This window comes from Sturnus vulgaris, chromosome 1, assembly GCF_052056855.1.
Source record: "Sturnus vulgaris isolate bStuVul1 chromosome 1, bStuVul1.hap1, whole genome shotgun sequence".
Classification (NCBI taxonomy): domain Eukaryota; kingdom Metazoa; phylum Chordata; class Aves; order Passeriformes; family Sturnidae; genus Sturnus; species Sturnus vulgaris.
In genome coordinates, this window is record NC_142243.1 from 3,333,094 (window position 1) to 3,356,268 (window position 23,175).

The 23,175-nt window shown below is 39.8% G+C and overlaps 1 protein-coding gene across 11 annotated transcripts in view; it reads right to left on the reverse strand.

Annotated features, from left to right (window-relative positions):
• ADCYAP1R1 (ADCYAP receptor type I) overlaps nt 1–23,175 on the reverse strand; it is a 143,123-nt gene that overhangs the window by 45,083 nt on the left and 74,865 nt on the right. For all 11 annotated transcript variants that reach the window (XM_014873695.2, XM_014873693.2, XM_088154644.1 and 8 more), the window contains 4 exons: nt 14,917–15,024; nt 2,876–2,911; nt 2,220–2,261; nt 438–541 (listed from right to left, as the gene is read on the reverse strand). In XM_014873695.2, the coding sequence (XP_014729181.1) occupies nt 438–541; nt 2,220–2,261; nt 2,876–2,911; nt 14,917–15,024 (290 nt within the window). The remainder of the gene's footprint in view (nt 1–437; nt 542–2,219; nt 2,262–2,875; nt 2,912–14,916; nt 15,025–23,175) is intronic.

Here is a 23,175-nt window from a genome sequence, read left to right on the forward strand (position 1 = left end):
GAGGCAGGATTTGTGTCTTGGACAGCCTCATTTCCTCTGAGATCTCACTGCACATCAAGCCCTGCTCTATGGCTAGGTTATTTATCAGTGAGCTACTAAAGGCTATCTGTATTTTTTTTTGTAAGTATCTGTAGAAAAAAAGGAAACAAACAACAGTTGGCTAAGAGATTCTTTATCAACAAAGGTAGAACTGAGGGTTATCCTGTGATTCTAGAAGTTCCAAGTTACATCAACACTAAAAGCTCATCTTCTGTAAATATTCAATACAGGCCCAGGAAGGGTTCAGATCTCACTTCTCACAGTTTTATACCCATGTACATCTGATTGTTTGTTATAATCACCATCAATCAGAAAATGACCAGAGGCTGGACAGAAAGCAGTCTGCTGCTTCCCCCCTCCCCTCTTCATTTGTTTTTAATTATGAGATTAATTCCCACCTGGTTATCCGACTCTGTTTCGTTCTCATCGAAGCCACAGGCATCATAATAATGAGGGAAAGGTTCAGACCAACCATCTTCAGTGCAATTCCTGCTGATGTCCCCTGTGCCAAGGGCAGGTGGGAATGTGACATCCCAAGAAAAAACCCCAAGACATCCCCTTCCTCCCCTTGGTGCAAAGAAAACCCCACAGTTCTACTGGAAGCACTGTTTATCTGCCTATCCATTTAACTCTGGAAATTTAATGATGTCCTATAATAGGCACCTAGGGATGGCTATTGCTATAGTTGGTCACCAGAGAGCAAAAATACTTTATCAGTACATTCAGTGTCTCCAGGCCATCAAAAATCTCCTTCTCAAGTAGGTTCCTAAACCAGGGGTCAGCTAAATGTTCATTTCTTTCAAAAAGGCATTTCAGGAGTACAGCTTTGATGAAGATATCTCCACTCCATGTAGCCAAAGGGGAAGTCCAGTGCCTAAAACCAGGCCCTTTGTGGTATTTTTAATGATTTATATCTGAGGCACATGAGGCATGGGACTGGTGAGGAAACACCAGACTAACATGATGGTTTTGGTCCAGGGGCTGGAAGCCAGTCAGGAGACTGTGGGATATCTCAGATAATCATGGGCTGTATATCCATGGAGAGGCAGCAGGATTGCTCTCCTGTAGGCACAGAACACACATCCCACTCATTTACCCCCAAGGCTCTGATCTCAGAGTGACTTTGTGGGAAGGGTCAGCAGAAAACAAAGGAACATGGACTGGGAATTTCTCTCCCATCCCTGTGTTCATTACAATGTGTTCATTTCCACCTCCAGATGCCCAAGGTGGCCTCAGTTGGTGAATTCAGAGCTTCTCACGTTTCTCTAATAATAATATTAATTATTCCAATCCTGGTTTATAACCTTAATTTTAAGGAAATATTGGCTTAAATACCATAATTTTTTGGCTGATCTCATCTAAGAACCAGCTCCTAGATGGTTTCACGGGCACACTTTGGCTTTAAAACCAGACTAGCAATGAAAAGCTGGGGGCAGAAGAGGAAGAATCTCCTGACACTCATTTACCTACAAAGCTGCCTGAGGTGGGACAGTCCCTGTGGGGCTCTTTTGAAGCATCATTATTCTTCCCAAAGCTCAGTGATTTTCCTAAAAATTAGGGATTGGCTGCTGCTGCACTTCTTCCTCTCCAGCACAAAGGAACAGCCAATATTTATCAAATGATCACAGGTTTTGGAGTTTTGGCTGCACCTTGGCCAAAACTGATGGAAATTTCCAAGTTTTGGGTTTGCTTTTTGCTATTAAAGTTGTGCTGCTCTGGATCCTTAGAGCAGTTTAGTCTCTCATAACCTTATTTTTAACCTTATTTTAGAGAATCTGTTTGCCATCCATGCAGCAGAATATATCTCTTTAATCACAGCATTCATTGCATTACTTGGCAAATTTTGTTAAATTACTTTTGCACATTCATCCCTAATTTTCGATGGAAAAAAGAGCACTGAATCATGGTGCTGACTTTCTTTAACACCATTTAATAATTACTGTTAATCAGGTAGATATAATTTATAGCAGCACACTTCTTAGATTGCAAGGCTTAATAGAGAAGGAATACATTTTCATAATATTGTTAAAAGTAACAGAGCAGAAAATGTCATAACAATTAGAATTTATTAGAAAATAATACCAAAATTTCAGGAAAAAAAAAAAAAAAGCTGAGAGCTTCCTTTTTAACAGAGAATAAAGGAAAAGTGAGACAAAAATTTCCATGGTTCTGTTTCTTACCTAGGAGAGACTGGGCTGTGCTTTCCAGCAGGTCATAATCACCTAGAAAAGTGGAAATTGGGTATGAAATTGTTTTGATTGTGTTTTCTATTAGAGACCAAACTGGTCTCCGTGGAAATCACTGAATGGAGTGCAATTGATTTTTATTTGTTTAGATCAGACCCAAAAGCAATAAATACTTGGTGCTGTCTTCTCAGGAAGTAAACATAGCTTTACTTGAGAGTTTAAATCAAAGCTGAACCTCTAAATTTAGAACTAAAAGCACATACAATAAACAGGGGCAAAGTTTACTGCAAAAATATAGAAGTCAAATATTATTTCTATAAGAATTTACATTTATAATCCACAGGTATTTAAATACGGCCAGTTTTCAGAGAATTACTGAAAAATTATTTCCATCCATCAATGACAAAGAGCAGTAACAAATTGGTTTAAATAAAATAGTTTAATTTTGTGGCTTTAGGTAAAATCATATTGATTTATAAAGACTTATGAGATTTTTCATTTCATTTTTTGTGCAAGTACTAGAGTTAAGTACATGAATCATTGTCATAATGGCTGATAAAGAAAACTTTTTAATCATCTGAAATTATCATGTACACACAATTTTTGGGAACAGAAGTACCAAGGACTAAGGCAACACAACTGGTTCTTACCTGCGTGGGTTTGCCCCAAATTATCCACTTCCCAACCTGAAATTAGAAGAATAAAACTAATTAATTCATAATGATAATAGGTTGCAATTAATTTTGATAAAAGTTTGACTCCCATAAGAGGAATGGGTGTAGCAGAGCTCAGAGAAGAGCTGCAAGTTTAAATCTTTGTTTCTGTATTAGTCCTGTATATTTATGAATGGAAAAGGCTTTTCAGAAGATGGTTGATATTGTTAAATATCTGGTTATCACAAAGTTTCGTCAGACTCTAGGAAGAATAATAAAAATGGATGTAGGAGCTTTTTCGTGGATTTTTAGAAGTTATTTTTTAGGGGAATATTCTGAAGTAAGACAGACTCACACATTTCCAAAACACTGTGCCCAAACCCATGCTGCTTAACATCCTAAAAACACAGCTCTGACAATGGGAAATGATAAAACTTCGGTTTTACATTAGAAACCTCCCTTTCCCTTTCTTCCGTTCTTCCCAAATTAATTGCTGGAATGATGCCAAACCAGGCTCCCAACCCCCTGTGCTCAATGTTTAACCCAGATTGGGTTGAAATCAGAATTTTGCTGGATCCTGGGTGGATGCAGGAGGAGCTGCCTCGGGCCAGGGAGTGGAGCTGCTGCACCGTGGAGCCTCAGGGAGCTGCTGCAAATCGCTGACAGTGGCCCCAAAAAAAACAGGGAAAAACCATTCCCAGCACTCCACTGCCCACTACAGCAGGTTACATGTCCACACCACTTTAGTTCTGCATCCTCTGGAGCAGCCACAGGGCTTCAGGTTGTTCCCCTTTTAACCCCGGTGGTCAAATGTAGGGATTGGAAAAACCTTCGCCAAATTGTGTGAGAAACGTTTCATTAAAACTAAAATCCAAGCAAAGACTGATTTTGATCCTATGGGAAAGGAGAAAGCATCTAAAGAAATAAAATAATAACAGGAGGCTTTTGAGCACAGCATAAAATGCATTTTTTAAAAAATTTATAGTTCACATAATAATTTTAAATTCCTTGATTTCTGTGTCTCCTCTTAAGTAAATCAGATGTCCTTTTATACTTTTTAAGACAAAAAAAAAAGAGGGTTTAATGTGAAAATGACGTTGGGAGTATATAAAGCTCATCTGAAGCATCAGGGCAGGCTGTATTGTGACTTTTGATGGATTATTAAACATCAATCCCACACATCCAACCCACTGGGGAGTTTTGGAGGGTTGATCCTGGCAGCCACAGTGAGAACGCCTGCAGTCTCCATCCTTCTCTGCCCAACTCCTGCTGCTGCCAGGATTCCACAGGAAGAATTTAGCCTGGATTTTAGGGAAAAGTTCTTCCCCCAGAGGGTGCTGGGCACTGCCCAGGCTCCCCAGGGAACGGGAACATTCCCAAAGCTGCCAGAGCTCCAGGAGGGTTTGGATAAACACTCCCAGGGATGCTCAGGGTGGGATTTTGTGCAGGGATGAGCTGGGCTGGATGATCCTGTGGTTCCTTCCAATTCAGGATATTCTGTGACTCTAATTCCTGGGTATTTGCAGATGTTGGAGGAGGTCTCTGAGCAAACATTTCCCAGCCAACATCAGGGGCACAACATCAGGGATGGCTCTGCAGAATAGTCTGGAGAGACCTTTCTTCCTCCTAAACCCACCAAACCCCAGGTTTATTAGCAGCAATCTAGCTCAGTTTTAGGAAATTGCTGCTAAAATCAGGATGTGTTGCTAAAATCCTGATTCAGGACACGGATGTCAGGTTGTGGTTGTGGGAATTTTTATCCGTGAGTTTGTCAGGCAGCCAGAGGATCAAAGAGCAAACCACCACTCTTTTATCACTTTTTCCACGGTTTTTTTTTCACAGCATCTGCCACTCAAACCAGCAGCTCTGATGGAACTTGTCCCTTAAGTGAGGTCCCCTAACTCAGCAGCCTGTGCCTCACACTGACCCATACAAGCAGGGTAGAAAAAGCTGCAAGAAAACCTCCCCAAAAAACTCTTTGACTTATAAAAATTCAGTTTTAGTTTCTCATTTGTAGAGTAATTTGACCTTAAAATTGTGCAGAATTCTTTCTGGAGGAAGACCAGGCCAGTATTAAGTAGAGTCATGCCTGATGTTCCTGGCATCCTGCATATTACAGTGATGGCTCAGAAAAAAGACATTTCTCTTAAATTTAAATATTTTGAAGGCAGCTATTTTCCCCCTACAATCTAAAAAGCATGAAGCAAAAATTATCATTATTTCATTCTAAATATAGATAGCAGTCAGTCTCATTGATGTTGAAATATTACATTTTAGTTCATTTTCAATTTCATGACATGTGTAATAACAGTTACAACACATTAATGCAGTTTCTCAGAAATGAATAGGCTTGTTACAGAAATATTTTTGTATATATACTAAAATTATTATTACATTTCACTATGTTTGGACATTTTGAAGGGATTCACTTTTCCAACTACATTAATTTTCTGATTTGTAGGAGCAAACAAGCCTTTGATTAACATATATTTCTATATCTGAGTCCTAACTAATGAACTGAAGAAAGATCCAGTACAAGATTTGTCTGTAGAGGCTTTTAGGCTTGATTCATCAACTCAATTTTCACTAATAAGTTAAGATATCAGAAAGTTAATTAGATTTACATTGAACATCATGCCCTGAGTTACAACAAAAAAGTTAAATTTCATCTCTTGAGTGTTGGGATGAAATGAACACATATACAATTATATTTGTGGTGCATGGACATATTTTTCTATTTCTATGTAATTATTTAAATATATGTATTTATAGAAATGTATAAAATATATCTGTATATATACATATATACTAGCATATATTAATATAGTAGTATATTAATATATTAATATGTATATTAATATATATAGTATTTTTATATTATATATACACAAACAGATATATTAAAACATATATATGTTATATATATATTTATATATATAAACAGATGTATTTATATATAAATATATATAATCGGATCTATTTTATATAAACATATAAACATGTATATTTATATATAAATATATGCAAATATATAAATGTATTTATAATATCTCTAGAAACAGATATATTTTAATATAACTTAATATAACTTTAATATTTTAATAAACCTATAACTATTTTAATATAACTATTTTCTATTTTAATATAAAATAGATCTATTTTATGTAAATATATAAATATACATTCATATATAAATATATATACATAAATATATTTTTATATATATATAAAAGGACTTGGGGGAACATACAGCCACCATAAATCTTTGAATTCCTGCATGCTCCTGTTGCTGCCCTGCCCTCAGACAGTGCAAATTTCGGATCCTGCAGCAAAATATGGAGATTTACTTGACAGAAATCCATTGCATTGGTGGTGCTGTTCCCTCACGTGTCTGAGAATGAAATGGAGTTTAAATTGATTAATTTTGTCCACAACATTTAATATTTTTTTCATAGAGAGGGACAAGACCCGACCTTGCATTTAAAGGGTTGTAAGGAATGCCAGGCACAGAGGAGTCACTCTCATTTTTCACATTGTTACCTCAAAACATTGTTTTTCAGGGTTGTATTTTCACCTTAGTGCCTTGAAGACCCAAGAGAAACTTCATTAAATTTACTCTGCTGCCAGTGATGGAGTGGGCAGGACCACAGGACCCCTCACTGCGTGGGCTTTCCCACAAGACTTCTTATTTTCCTGCTCTTAGGACACAAACAAGGAGAAATTGGTGTGCTTGACTTCACTGATAAAGAAGAGAAAGCTCATTGACATGATTATACAATGGTCTAATGAAATGCATTGCTCTCTCAGAAATGAAGAATAAATAAAATATGATTTTCACTGGAAGCACATTTTTCAGGGGTTTAATTCAAGGGTTACATTTACAAGGGACTTTTGAGAAGAGCGTGTAGGGACAGGATGAGGAGGAATGGCTTTAAACTGAAAGTGGGCAGGTTTAGGCTGGGTATTAGGAAGAAATTCTTTACTCAAAGGGTGGGGAGGCCCTGGCACAGGTTCCCAGAGCAGCTGTGGCTGCCCCTGGATCCCTGGAAGTGTCCAAGGCCAGGCTGGATGGGGCTTGGAGCAGCCTGGGACAGTGGAAGGTGTCCCTGCCCATGGCAGGGGTGGCACTGGATGAGCTTCAAGATCTTTTCCAACACAAAACATTCTACAACTCTATTATTCTATGATAACAACATCTTAAATATCACAATTTTATGGAAATATGGACACGACAGCAGATATTAAACAGTGCCTTAGAACAGCACTTATTAAATCAATAATTGCTGTTATCAGCCAATAAACTCCTGAGGAAGCTGCTGCTCTCCTGACACAGTTTATTCGGGTTTATTCAGTGCATTGACAGGCTGTGTTATTCGCTGCTTGACCAGCCTTAAATAAGTGTCACTCTTTGGGAAGTAAATCTACAATTAATGTTTTAATTGACATTGTTAATTAGATGTTATTTGCAGCACTGCTTAGAGATCCTAGGGAAGATCTATCAGAATGCTGAGTTACCAATTCTTAAGACCAAGTGCAGAAAATACTCCTTATTTCTGTTTTCTGCAGGAAGAGGTAAAAGAGGGAGGAAAAAATCCTCCAAGGACTTGCCAATGGCTCCCCATAGAGTTGGTGGCAGTGACCCAGACCTTTCCTGCCCTTTTCTTGCACATTTATCAGACTTTCCTCTTTGATTTTTATTTACTGAGACCCAGAACTCATAATTCACTCCTCACCATGCAAGAGCTGACGAGAAACTCGACGGGGATGGGGAAGCTGAAGCCAAGAGCCAGCCTGTGCACGATGATCCTCAGAGCCTTTTAGATCTCCTGCTCAGTGCCAAATCTGAGCTGGCTGCTCTCCACCTGCCTGGCCTCCCGTGGCTTTGTTTATCCGAACACAACTTGCGTTTAACCCTTTTGTTCCAGCGTTTGTCCCTTATTAGTGGCGGGGCGGGAGGGGATGAAAGGTTTCCAAAGCTGTTCTGTCCTCAACTGGCTTGCCCACACTTCTCCCATAGCCCTGTTGTTCTCATCTCACTACTGTGGGTTGGAGGGCTGCTCCACAAAGGTAATTCTCCAAGAGGTTTGGGATTTTGACAGCATTAAGGTCAACGTGCAAAGCCTGCACAGTTTTTACTGCACATTTCCCTACAGAAAGTGCAGTGACTGGGGCAGGGAGATGCTGTGGAAAACATTTACATCCCCTCGTTATTCTGCTGTCCATCTATATGGATAACAAGCTGGCTGGGCATGAGGTTCATTTTTTTTTCTTTCCTGTTTTATACAGCACTGATTAGAAGTCTTACATTCGATTCCTAAGTATGAAACAAGCCAGCGATCTCTCACACCCGGCTCCGCAGCATCCACCACGCTGAGCCTCCTCTCTGCCTTCCCCATGGCTGCCTGCTGCTCTCCTGCTCCAGCAATCTGTTCAGCCGGCTGGCAAAGCCACAGTCGGGAGCAGCAGGCTACTTAGCAGCTTTTCTGCAGCTCTCTGAGCTCCCCACACAGGTTCTGATCCCAAACCCTGCCTGCTGCTTCCCTAGAAGGGACATCAGCCCTCTGCCCAGTCCTGTGTCTGCACACACACACAATCCCACACACGTTATCCTGCTATCCCAGCTCCTTTCTTATGGCTCTTTGTGTTTTCCAGAGCAGCTGTGGCTGCCCCTGGATCCCTGGAAGTGTCCAAGGCCAGGCTGGACAGGGCTTGAAGCAACCTGGGACAGTGGAAGGTGTCCCTGCCCATGGCAGGGGATGGAAGTGAGAAGATTTTTAAGGTCCCTTCCAACACGAACCATTCTGGGATTCTGTAATTCCATCATTTACTGTGTATCTCCATTTGCCTTGACAAAGGGCTTTGTGAACATAATGCTCACACAGACACAGTACAAAATGAAGTGGGGTTCATTTTATTTTTTAAAAAAAAGAAAACTGGGGCAGAGGATAATCAAGGGTAAGATTAGGAAACCTTGTTCATATTTGTGTGTTTGAATAAGAACTGGTGCCTGAGGACATCTGAGTAACTCATCCTGTGGGGCAAACTCATTCCATACAGTTTATCTACCTGAAGTTCACCAAGTTTTTAAGTCTTCTCCCATAAGGGACAGAGAGACTGGAATTTCCAGAGGGTGGTTGGGCTTAGATATCTGTCCTACCATAAGAGGAACAAGCTTTTGCAAAGTCTTTGTTACCCAGAGTTTTGTGCAAGACATTGCAATAAAGGCAGAGAAGAACTGATATATAATTAATTTCTTCCTATATCCCAGCTTACCTTCAGGGCACAGGGACAAGGCTCAGGGAATCATGTCTGGAAATCATGGGAGAATTCCAGTGAGGTCCCATGTGGAGAACAGAAAGGCCAGAGCACACAAGGCTGGCTAAGGTAGGACTGATGCACAGATATGATCAATAACATTTAAGGGAAATCATGGCTTTATTCTTTTCCTCCTCTTTCCTGTTAAAGGATGTGAAACTAGAAGTGGACCGAGGTCACCATAGCAACTAAGCATCATCTAAACGTTATCTGAGTCCTTCCTTTGAGTCTGGCTGTCACAGGAGCATCCATCAGAGTGCAGGATCAATGCAATTACTATTGAAGGGTCTCCGAGCTCTGAAGAGGGCAGGGATCACATTTGAGAGAAAAACAAAAGTTTTTTCAAACAAGAACCATGAAAAAATTTGAAACACTGCCCACGGAGACTGTCAGTTCTGAATTAACTGCTAGAGAAGAAAGCAAATTAAATGCCTTGCTCAAAGGTAAGAATGAGTGTGTGCCCACCACACCTCAAATCCTGCAACCACCTGCAACTCTTGTCCCAACCCTTTGGGTGAAGAGGAGAAACATGAACAAAGACTCTTAGGAAAGGTTGAAGGATCTGCTCTTGTTGCCCCTACAGTGATTCTTCAATCTGTCACCTTTTGCAGTCCACGTGTTCTCCAAACCACTCAGCAGCTCTCAGCATCTTCCACCCTTCCATGCTTCCCAAAGATGCAGGATTTCCCTTCCCCCAAGGCCAAATTATCTCTCAGATCGTTGACAAAATTCTTGAGCTGTGTTGCAGCTTTCCCCTGACCGCTGCAGAGGACCAAGGACCTGATCTTACCTGAATCTTGCTCATGCTGCATATTTGAATATCAGAGACATAGAACCCTATGTCCCCATAATTTGGTGGGAAAGGCCATAAGATGTCTTTTTTTTTCTGCTAGAAAACATCTGAGAGGCCTCAGCCTCAGATTTGAAATGTAGATCCAGTTACTGTTCTTTGATGACAGCATTTTCCTCCCATTTTCTCTGCATTGCAGATGGACTTTGTGATGCTGTGACCATGGAGCCTTAATTACAGCTTGTCCTCCTCTCTTTGGAAATGCTGGAGCAATCCCATGCCTTTACTGCCTGTGCAAAGCCCAGGGATGAAAACCAGCTGGAAATGACTTGTTATTTATCAAGTGCCAGTCTATATATTTTTCTTTCTCTTTTTAATTTTTTAAAATTATTTATATATAAAATAGATACCTTTGCACTAAACTTGATTTTTAACTGCTATGTAGTATTTTATATAAAATTAAGGATGAAACAAAGGTTTCAGAGTCCTGGTTACTTCAATAAATAAATATAAATAAGCTCCAATGGCTCATTATTATTCCCATGATGAGAATGCTGGCATGGGTCATACATGTTTTCCAGAGAAAATTTGGTTACAGGTTTTTTCTTGCCTCAGTTTCCAAGCAGGATGTTGGAATACTCATCCAGGCAAAACATCCTTGAAGAGAAATCTCGACCTTTGCATTAATCTTTTGCCTTATGACAGGAAAATGCAATTTCCAATTTCCCTCTCCTGCAATGCTGACCTTAATTTCAGTAGTAGCAACAAAACCCTGAATCTTTTACCTCAGTAGGAAATAAGCACACAATCTTCCAGGGATATCTGGGGGTTTAGGAGGCCCCTGATCTTTATCAGTCACCTTTTCTTCCTGTCTAAACAAAAAACCATCAATACCTAACCCAAACTAATAGAAACTGCAAATTGCAAATATTTTCAACAGCTTTCACTTTGGGAAGTCAATGACTTTTATTGTCTTTTCAGCCAGTTTGGGGGTTTTGTAGCATTTTCCCATGTCAGCTTTTAAAGGCTTTACCAGGACTGTGTCCCCAGAAAGGACACAAAAGCCACATTCAAAGAGGGAGCATCACTTCCCTTCTCATTAACGCTCCTCTTGTCATCTTACTCGAATTGATTAGGGATAACATCTAAACTCGGGCACAGACTGCTCCCAAATCCAATTAACCCCATGGCCATAAATCCCACTGTCCACCCGTGGCACCTCTAGTGCAGCACTTATGAGGCTTGGGGTTCTTACAGAATCAATTAATCAATTAATTAGTACAACAAAGTACTTGAGTGTTTCCCTGTGTTTTAAATGGGATCAGTGACAGACTATTTCCAATTTCTTGGGATAACAGAGCTCCTTGCCTGAGCACTGACTGTGTTCAACCAAGAGAAGCAACAAGCCAAAGAGTTTGGTTCTGAAAGTGAGCACAGGATGTAATTCCCTCTTAAACTCTCTAATACCTGATTACATTCTTTATTCTACTGGATTTTAATTAGGAACCCTTAATCCTGGTATCAACATAGGAGAGGCTTTACGCCTTTGGTAAAAATTAGGAGAATTTCCTCTGTTGTACATAGTGAACCATGTTTTGTGGTAAATGTAGCAGGGAGTGTCCTAAACTGAGCACCAGATAAATTACCTGAGTTGCTGGAAGTTTCAGTAAGAGCTGCTCATATTTATTATTTGGATTTGTGAATGAAAGCCTTTTCCAAATGGGGAGCATATGGCAATGCTCAGAAACTGTCTATTATCATTTGTATTTTTTTTTTTTACTGCAAATCAAAGGACTGACAATAAGTTCATTTCTGATCTGGTTATTGAGTTTCATACTGTGGTCCATTTCGCTGTGTTTATAGGTTCCAGAATATTTCAGAAAAAAACAGAGATTTTGCTTCTGCAGATTTCCACTGCTAGGCAGTATCATCTCGGTCTGGGGGGAAAAAAAAAAAAAAAAGAAGAAGAGAAAATTCTCCAGCTGGGAGTGCAGATCACTCTGTTAGGGCCATCTCTAGATCTTGCTGTGTCCTACTGAAAGATATCACAGCTTGACATGATTTTCTTCCTTTTACCTCTGCAAATATGCCTTAGAATGCTTTAAATGCATCCTGTTGTGGAGTGGGTGTTTCTGGAGCCAGTGCTGGGAAGGCACTGGAGAATTGGTGACAACAGAGAGGTCATGGAAGTGACAGCTCCTGGTGGAGATAATGATTGCTGGATATCAATCAAAGAAATGCACGTGGAAGAGGAAAAGGATTAATTTTGGGGAACTATCTAGGAGGAAAGCCACTGTAATCCCAAATTTACAAGATGAGAAAAGAGCCAGGAACTAATAAGCTTCTTCCCATTGGAGGAATCTCCAGCAGAGGGATTTTGAGAATGATACTTTCATTCACAGCCTACATCTGAAAGGAATGAAAAATTCTGGTGATTTTGGAGGATCAGAGAGGTGAAATGAAGTTCTAGAAGGCAGGGCTGCCAAGCACACAGAATTCCACTTGGAACTTTCTGCATGACGTTGACAGCAGCTCAAACATTACTCCTTGGTTCAACTGCAGTGAAGGCTAAAGCAGAGCAGATCAAAGCCAGAAACAGCTGATATTTTTAGCTAATTGCACAGCTAATTTTTCCAAAAAGCATCCCTCCAGATGACAGCTTAGGTAGTTAATTTTTCTTTTGCAGTCTCTTTTATTTTTTCCCGTTTTATTCCATATGGAAATTAGACATCCAAGTAAAGACAGTCAGATTCCTTTCTGAAATTCATAAAACAAGCAGTGACTTCACTCACCTCCAGACAAGCATTTGAGAGGGCTCAGAGAAAGCATTTTTACAAGTGCCCATTGATTTCTTTTCACTGAACCAGAAATCCATCTGATCACTTCATAAATTCACATATAAATTTAAATTTTCGAAGCCAGGTGAGATATTTCCTACCCATTCTTTAAGATTAGCACACTCCTTGATTTCCGTGTGATTATGTTGTACTTACAGGTACTTCAGAGCACAAACTTCTGAAAAGTATAATTTAAAGTTATTGCTGCATTTGTAAAAATTATCTGTGGCCGTATAAAAATGTTGCTATACTAGGAATGACTTTGCTATTAATAAATATTAGTGTCCATGCCCAGCCTAGCTCCACATTCCAGAAACAGAGCAGCAGCCAGAGGACACTATAACAATCCCTAAAATGTGATTATCCATGTCTTAGAAACATTATAGTTCTCTAATAACCCGTTATTTAGGGAACCATCATGAAATGTGACTTTTTTTCATTAAACCCTCATTGAACAAATACACTTGGCTAATTAAAATTAGCAGCAATGATGGCAAAGCTGATACTGATGCACCCAGGAGAGAACTTTGGGATTTGATAATTCCACCTTGGGGTCAGCAGGGCAACCCCAACCACATCTGCTGAGATTTCCAGCTACTCCAGGTTAAATGTTGATTTGTTTATCTAACAAATTATGAATCTTGGGTTTGTTCCTGGTGAACAGATGTCCAAAAACCCCTCAAACCCAGCCCTACACGAGGTGACAGCTGTCACTTTTATTGGGGATCCCATGAGGAGATAAGGGAATGGGACATGTGTTTCTACTGGATGGAATATTAGGGTTGTACTGTCACCCTGCCACAGGCCAAATGGGAAGTTCTGTATGTGAGGAGATCAGTAAATCCTGGGAAAATTATTTAAAAATATTATTTCAGCCCTTTATTTTACATAGCTAAAATAAATAGAGCTATAAATAAATAAATAAACCATATATATATATTGAATTGCTTCTCTAAAGGTTCTATTATTTTTATTGAAATAAATTCTTTTTAATGCAAAGAATTTTTATTATTTTTGTTTAAGTAATTTTTGCAAATAAATCAAATATTTATTAAAAGAAATAGAAGCTAGGAATATAGAAAATGCAATAAAAATCCTGATTTTATTTAAATAGATAAAATTTTTGTTTAAGTATAAAATAAATATAATAAAAATCTAATTATTTTTATTTAAATAATTTAATTGCAAAAATATTTCTATTTTAAAGTTTTTTTTTTCATTAACAGGTAACCATTTACTGAAGACCTGGAACAGGTCAAATTGAGTTAATCTTATTTCTAAAGTGGGTCATGGGTTTGGTGACATTGGTGGTGCCTGGTGTGGCTGTGTTAAAAGTGAGGATTTCAGAGCTCCTGGAGCTGTGTATGAAACTCTGTCTCCTAAAAATGGTGATCTGTGTGTGTGGCAATGCAAAAAAAAAACACAAAAAAAACCAAACAAAAAAAAACAAACAGAAAACCAAAAACCAAACAGATTTTGGACTTAAGGCTGTAAATGAAAAATTAATTGGTAATTCTTCGAAGGACAGAGCTAATTAAGGGACTGCAGTGGGTGCTGGGAGCAAATGGAGCAGTCTGTGTTCATTACCTGCACAGGGACAGAAGGATGTTTATGTCTCATTTCCACAGACCTCAAGAAATGGGTGCTGGAACTTCTGCCTCTCTCCAGAAATCTTTAATTCCTCCCTGGACCCCAACAGGGGAGCTCCTCACTGCTCATCTCATGCCTTTCTTCTCCTTCAGCCCAAGCAGAACCTGCTCTACCTTTTAATTATTTGCTAAAATAGATTCTAACTGAACCCAAGAACCAAACACAGTGAGAGCCAAGGGCAGAATATTCCCTTTGGCAGCTCAAATTTGTGATATTTTCATGTTGTGTAGTCTGTGAAGGCTTTTTTTTCACACCTTCCCTCCCACCCCATGCACACTCACATACCTACACACAAATATCCTGGTTTTCTGCAATTTATTTCTAACTGGAGCCCAGCTGTAGAGTTTTTGATGTCTCTTATCCTGAGGATCTAAGTGAGGTTTTACACTCGTGCTGGCCATGAGGTTTTACCAGGCAGAGGTGAAAATAAAGAGAAAATACTTTACCATCTTCAGAGATGATAAATCTGAACAGTGCAGGACACTTGACAAAAACAATTTCTCCCACACTTGCAGGTTTCCAGCATGTGATATTGTCCCACATTCCTGGGCAACCTGTGGAAGAGAAGGAGGGATAAAAAACATTAGTGGTGGAAATCCATCCCTTTCCTCACACTGTTATTGAGCTTTGTGGTTCGTTCTTCCTTCTATAAACAAAAATATTCTTGTTTATAATAATAAAAAGTGTCAGTTTCCCTGGGAAAAATTACTTTTCTTTCACCCATAAAATCCATAGTGGCATCACACAGTAATGGTCAGACTCTACTCTCCCAGAAGATGACATTCCTTAGTCCCAATTAAATCACTCCAACATGCCAGAAACAGAATTTTCCTTTGAGTGTGAAACCATTTAGTTATCTTTCAGAAGTGCTGGGTTAATTAAAAAAAAAAAAAACAAACAAAGAAAAACCCACACTTTAAGGATCACATCTTTGCAATTCTATGAATTTCTGTTGGCTGCAATCCTTGTGAAGGTTTGGGAACTCGTTCATTTTGGAATTTGTCTGAAAATTGAAAAGCAGTTTCTGCTTCATCCTGCAGCCATTTCCGTGGATATGTGAGACAAACTCATTCTTCCATCCTGCTTATTTTATAAAAAAATTTCCTTCCTTACCAAAGAACTGTCCTAACATAGTTCACTATTCTTACTGCAGTCTTTGCTCTAGAGAATATAAACTCCCAGTGTCAAAAGAGGATTTTTCTCACCTCTAATGATTTCTTGCATAAGCTAAAAATAGATTCAGGTCTTTCATATCAGTTCAAAGATGAGGCTTCAGGAAAGAAACTTTGAAGCAAAGGTCTGAGTGGTAAAAAGTCCCAATTTCCTGCTACATCAGTGCAGGAAGAGGAGGTGATGGGACTGTGGGTGGGAGCTGCCTTCTTTTGGGATATAAGAAAAAAATAATTCAAAATTTATTATGAATACAGTAAAGGCACCCAGCTCCTGCTTCTTTCTGGTCTCTGTGGCAGAGGTGTGAAAAACTGGCTTTCAAGAAGAATAAATCTTCTGTAATTCTGCAGATCACCATCTTACCAGCTCACAAACCTAGAAGGCTCATCCAGCTCACAAAAACTTAGAGCAATTTCTCAAGTTTTCTACTAATATTTAAAAAAAAAAAAAATTAGTGAGTGAATCTCAAATGAAATTCATCTTCCGCCTCAGGAAACAAAAAAAGAACCAAACATAAATATTTCCACTGTATATTTGCATTTTATATTGAGATTGAGGAAATAATCCTACCAGCTGAAAAAGAGCCTCCAGCTCCATGATTTTCTACGAGGCTTTCTGTCAAAATTCTCTCTTTTTGACTGCATGCCAAGGGAAATAAAACCTCCAGGAAAAGCAGATAATACTTCCAAGTGTTACTTTCTGCCTGGCACAAGTCCAATTAACGAGATGTGGGTGATGAACTTGTAAAAGCTGTGTGGGCTCCATCAGCTCTGGTGACAGCAGCAGATCCCCATCAGTGGAGGAGGAATGTTCTCAGGACTGAAACTGGTGTCTTTTTCTTTTTTTTTTTTTTTAATCTTTTTTTTCCCTATCAGCTTCTGTGGGAGCAAATCCAATCCTATGTTTTCTCACCAAAATATAAGGCTGAGAGTACCACGTGTAGTGAGTGGAGCAGTTCTGAGAGAGTTGGTGTTTGAAGAATTAGGTCAGTGTCAAACAATGTTGTTGTGATGTTCAACACCATAATACAAAAACCCACCAGACCCACCAAAACACCAAATTTGGCAAAAATGCTCATTAAATCATCACAGGAGCTGGGAAAAAAAAGAAAAGAATCCTTTACATTTGCTTCTCTACCTCTCTTTTCCCACTCCTGTCTCAGATTGTTTCTTCTGCCACTCACTAGAATATTTCTACAAGTCTCTAAACCTGGGGTTTGAAAGGTTTGGAATCTCTGAGCACACACTGGGGTGTCCAGTGCAGGGCCAGAAGTTGGACTCATTGATTCTTGTGGATTCTTTCCAGCTCAGGATATTCTGATTTTATAGTTTTGTGATATTGTTTATGTACTAAAGATGGAAATCATGAAATCAAGACCATGTTGAGTGCTATTAGATTTTATTGTCTTTGATAGCTTGTGTCTGTCCACACAGCAGGAAATGCATTTTCCATGTAAATCTGAGGATGTGCAGCACCAGGTTTATGGCTCTCTGAAGTGTGGAACTATGTACAAAAGTAAATTATGTGTGAACATCCACGTTAATGAGACATTTGCTTACAAGAGATGCTGGAGATAATCAGTGGTTAATGAGATCTTGGGAGAAACACCTGTTGCTCTTTGTACAGTTGTGCTTGAGTTAACTATGTTGAATAAGAATAGGAAAAACTTTATTTGTTATTATTGTTTCAACATATATATGTTCCAAGATATAGATATTATTCAGCAATGGATAATGCAAACCAGAGAAATGCAAGAATATCCTCAGGCTGCAGAACAGAAACAGCCACATATATAAATATCCCGTGGCAGTGTGGATAAAAATCAGTTATAGCAGGTGGCTGATTTTGTGGTAATTCCATGCAGAGATAAAAACCAGCCCCACTTAAAAAGAAATTACAAGTTCATTGTTTTAGAAAACACTGATGGGCTGACATTGGGAGAGAGGGGAGAGAGAATCAGCAAGTCGAGTAATTTACCTTAAAACAGGGGAGAGATGGAGATTGTAAAGAATTCCCATCAACAAGAACATTGTCTGATCCCGCTTGGAAAAGCACATTTGAAATAAACGATTTAGAAGAGCAAAGAAAAGGACGATAACAGGAAAAAAAAAAAATTAAATTAAATGAAGGACAGCGTGCACAATCTCCCTGCATTTGTGAACCATGCTGCAGCCAGCAATTCCTGCTGGGTGAAATCTGCCCACGGAAATCAAAGTGACTTGAGTGTGAAACTGCCCAGCAGGGTCTCCTCTGGCACTGGCGGGGTCTCCCCACTGCCCAGTGATGTAGGGATGCCCAAGAAGGCTTGGAAAGAGGTGCTTCACAAACCCCAACTGAATCAGCACAAACTTTCCTAATTTTTAGCATCTTAGGAAAGCAGAAATTACAAGGAATAGTTTTAAAGAGTAAGTTTTAAATAGTTAATAGTTTTAAGGAATAGTTTTAAAGAATAGTTTAAAGAATAAGATGGGACAGAATGAAAAAAAATACTGATAGTGGTCTTGCTAATGGATGGTGTTGGAATCAAAATAATCAGAGATTTACAGAGTCATTAAGGTTGGAAAAGCCCTCTCAGAACATCAAACAAGCACTGCCAAATCCACCACTAACCCTGTCCCCAAGTGCCACATCCACATGGTTTTTTGAACACTTTTAGGGATGGTGATTCCACCTTGGGCAGCCTGTTCCAGTGCTTGACCACCCTTCCAGTGAAGACTTTTTCTCCAATATCCAATCTAAACCTCCCCTGGCACAGCCCAAGGCTGTTTCCAGAAAGCACAAATCCTGCCTTCCCTTCCTGTGTCTGCACTGCAGCTGGAATTCCTGTTTGGGGAACACTCTGGGATTCATCCCAGGGAACAGAAGTGGTGCAGAACTTGACACCTGGTCCTGGTCCTGGGCTTCTGTCCTTCTCCTAGGATAGGCAGAGAAGTGCTCCCACTTACTCACTTTATTCCACTTATTCCCCCCTCTCCTTTGAGGGATGGGTGCTCCTTTGGGAGCCTCTATTATGTGCTGCTGACTTTTGAGGAAACACAAAATCATACAACCATAGGTTAAGTCTGGATTAGTCGAACTTCAGATGTATAATTTTCTTTTTCTTCTTACCCATTTGCTGAGTAGTAAAGCAAATTTTCCTCTGTAGCTCAGGGGAGAGAGACTTTCCAGACAGGAATAATCCCATTTTAAGGTGGCACTGGTGGGGAATCACCCTGTAAAGTGGACACTGACTACACTCAGCAGAAGGAGGGTAAGAAAAAGCTTAGCTTAGACAGCTGCCTTTGAATTTTTTTTTTTTTTTAATGTTTGAATTCCCTACAGGTGCTGTGTGGTATTTTGGGGTAGAAATGAACCAACTCTGTTCTCTGGTGAGAGGGATCACCAGTGGCTCCACAATCTCCTTTAAACATTTCCCAGTCCTGAGAAAAGGAGTCCAGTTGGGGGCTGGGACATGTCCCTGAGGAATCTGAACCACAAGAAAACCACTTTTTAAATTGTTGCTTTTAAAAGCTCTCATGATCAGTCCCTGTATCTCTGCCTGAAACTTCTACTTGTAGAAGGGGAATAAAATTCATGTTCATACTCTGAGCTCCTTGTGACTGGATGCACTTTGTACTTTTCACTTACTTCAAAAAGCAGAGTCGTTTCTGCTGAAGCACAATGTTTATGTAAATTTTATGTGAATCTCTATGTGAATTCCAGGCTGTGGATTTTATATAAATTTCATGTGAAACCCATGACATTCAAGTTTAAATTCCACATTGTTGAAGATGAGGGAGGTGCCTCACACACCTAAGGATGGATCTGGCTTGGCAGCCACTGGAAAAGAACATCTTTTTCAGAGAAAGACCACATTTATTAACAAGGAAACAACAATTATTTCTCATTTCAGCGTGTTCTGATGCATTTTTAAAACGACACCCAGCATTAAAACCATTCTAGTCATCATGCCTCCATAGAGGTCCTCACAATCCTTATTCTCATTTTTCATTTCACACTCGCCCTAACCTGCTACTCTTGGCAGTTGAAAGACTCCCACTTGCCTGAAATTTCTGGACAAGCACCAAGAAAAAAAAAAAAAATCCCCAAAGCAAACCATGCTGGCAGGAGAGCAGTGATAACAGCTCTTCTGAAATTGCTGATGGTCCTGTTGCCCAGAATCAGAAGAAAAACCCTCAAAACAATATTAGGGTTGATAACATAAAGAGCAGTCTTTTAATGAAAGCTTTCAAGTGCAAAAAAATATGCCTAAGAGCAGTCATGGCATCAGATTTTCATAATTTTTATAAATGTAATTAATTAGGATATCTAGAAATTATATCCCATAGGAGACTGGTTGTCCTAGTAACCCACCCTGCCCCACTGAGTCCCTCCAAGGGGTTCTTGACCCTATATCTTGTTATATCTTGTTCTTGACCCATATCTTGTTATGTCTCCCAAGTGCTGGTGTAAAACAGGGTGTCCTTGTTAGAAATTCTTTTCTTCTAGAAATTCTAAAATTCTTTTCTCTAGAAATTCTAAAATTAGGCTTTATCTTATTGCCTTTTCTAACCAGGGGAAGAAAATCTGCATCTCCAGGTGATAATTTTTCTTAGAACAGGTTGTCTGGAGAAGGGGTGGGTGTCCTGTCCCTGGAAGAGTCCAAGGCCAGGTTGGATGGGGCTTGGAGCACCCTGAGATAATGGAAGGTGTCCCTGAGACTGAACAGAATTTAAGAAGGTGACACAATGTGTGAGAAAGGCTAACTGCTGTTCTAAAGTGTAAGAAAGTGCTAGAAACTCTACAGCTAGATATTAAAAATCTACAAAGCTACAAATATATAAAAAAGCTAAAAATGTTTAGGTATCAGTCCCTTATATTCCTTTTTTCCTTTGTCTAGGGCTGTCTCGAGAGTGACAGTTTATAAAACCATATTAAAACCAGGTATAAAACCAGATTTTAGGCAACCCCACAGGTGAAGTTCACAAATTTGAAGGAATGGACCTAACTTTAAACCAACTGAGGACAGGGCCTGTGTCACCAAGACTGTGTAAAAACTTCTCTTTTTGGTAGATTTGTGTCCTGTTTTCTTACTTTTTTTTGTAGATTTATGTCCTGTTTATGCTCTATATTGTGCCTATATCTCTATCTCCTCTCTATTTACACTCTCTATATTAAAATCCTCTTCACAGTCTCCACAACATCCTCCCATGTCCTCATGGTGCCCTAGTGCAAAACATTTCCTCTCATCCCTGACAACTTTTTGGCAAGAGAAGGTGCAAAGCAGAGATATTTTTTTTGGGTGTAGTAACTCCCCATTTACTCATTCCCTCCTCTAAACAAAGTGGGTACTTCTTACCTGTCTCCTTCTCTATCACGATTATTATTTTGATATATTTCTTATATCCAGCACCCCTTTTTAAAAAATGGGGGACTGAATAAAGGAGTAACAGTGTGATGGGCAATGGAATTTATGGAGTCATACATAGACAGGAGGTAATGGACAAGAATTTGCATAAAATTTGTTCCCTTGGCAAATCAAGAAAAAATATAATTACATAAATGTTAGACTTCTGTATTTTCATGTAGGGAAATAAAGGCCTGAGATGAAAATCCACCCTTCTGGCTTACAGCATTTGGTTTGATTTTCAGTTCCTCTCCTCATTTATTGGTTTAAAATATCACCTTCAAGGTCGTATTGCCTTCAGGAGAGTAATATCAAAGGAAACGTAATGTAACAAACCAGCATATTAAACTGAATTATGTGGTGCACAATAACTTCTAAAGGGCACACTACATATAAAGCCTTTCAGAGAGAGGGGAATATGAGATAGCAGCTCTCTGTTCCTTCATAAATCTGGGTAAATACCAAAATAAATACGGGCTTGAGCCTGGCCTGGCTATGGGGATATGATTTCCAAAAGTAATTGACATTTCAAAGTGCAGGTGTCTTTGAGGAGTTCCTGTCACAGAAATGTTGTTTCTGGACGAGTTTGGAGTTGGGCACCAACCCTGGAACTCTGTCAGCCCCAGCACTGTGCACTCCCAGCCCAGGGAGACAATTGTGCTCCAAAAGCAGGGTGGGCAGCAGGACAAGGGAGGGGATCCTGCAGCTCTGCTCTGCTCTGTGAGATCCAGCTCTGGAGAGATGTGGAGCTGTGGGGATGAACCCAGAGGAGGCCATGGGGATGTTCCAAGGGCTGGGAGAGCTGGGAATGTTCCCCTGGAGAGGAGAAGGCTCCAGGGAGAGCTCAGAGCCCCTGGCAGGGCCTGAAGGGGCTCCAGGAGAGCTGGAGAGGGACTGGGGACAAGGCATGGAGGGACAGCACACAGGGAATGGCTTCACTGCCAGAGGGCAGGGATAGATAAGGTATTAGAAATTCTTTAATGAGAGAGGTGCCCAGAGAAGCTGTGGCTGCCCCTGGATCCCTGGAAGTGTCCAAGGCCAGGCTGGATGGGGCTTGGAGCACCCTGGGACAGTGGAAGGTGTCCCTGCCCATGGCAAGGGGTGGAATGAGATGAGCTTTAAGTTCCCTTCCAACCCAAACTATTCTGGGGTTTTAGGATTCTTTAGTTTCATTTGAAAGTCCAGACCATAACAGAGTAGAAATATATCATCAACTGGAATTTCAGAGTAAGTGATAAGGGAGAAAAAGTGCTTTTTTCCCTTCCCAGTTCTGCTCCTGATAAATTTTGAAATTATAAGAACAAAGTCTATTCTTTCACCTGGCCATTTGGCCCAGTTATTACACCAGGAAGTTTTTTTTTCTATCCAAGTAATGCTGTTGCTGCCCAGAGCTGCACCTTGTGCTGTCTAACCTGGTTTTCATTCACCTCATCAGTATAGAAACTTAATGTGCAACTCTAAGGGAAGTTCTGCATTTCTTTTACAGTGCACATAATAAAAAAAAAATAATAATAAAAAATCAACTGTGAAGAGCACTGCTAGAAAGTTTCTAATGATCAGAGAACCACAGAATCATGGAATGGTTTGGGTTGGGAGGGACCTTCAAGATCATCCCATTCCACCCCTACCATGGACAGACACCTTCCACTATCCCAGGCTGCTCCATCCAACCTGGCCTTGGACAATTCCAGGGATGGGACATCCACCACTTCTCTGGGCAACCTGTTCTAAGATAAATTATCAAGAGATGCAGATTTTCTTCCCCTAATTAGAAAAGGCAATGAGACAAATCCTAATTTTAAGATGAAACCAGCTGGAATCAGGGGAATTCCACAGGTATAGTCCAGGTTTCTCTGCCAGAGTGATATGTGAGGAAAACAAACAGTGATCCAACTCACCAGCACTTGACCCACCTCAATATTTTCCATCAGCTGTCCTTAGACAGCTGCCTAAGGAACACAGAACTATATTACAATTATTTAGAATCCATTCTTTATGTAATGGGACTTATAAACCGTTAGAGCAATTTCTACTGGCACAGCATTTTCAGTTAAGTGACTTGTTTTATGGGGTGACATTCTCAGGGAACAAGTGCAGCACTGTTTGCAGAGAACTTTTACAAATATCACCTTAATTAGTCAAGGAGAAT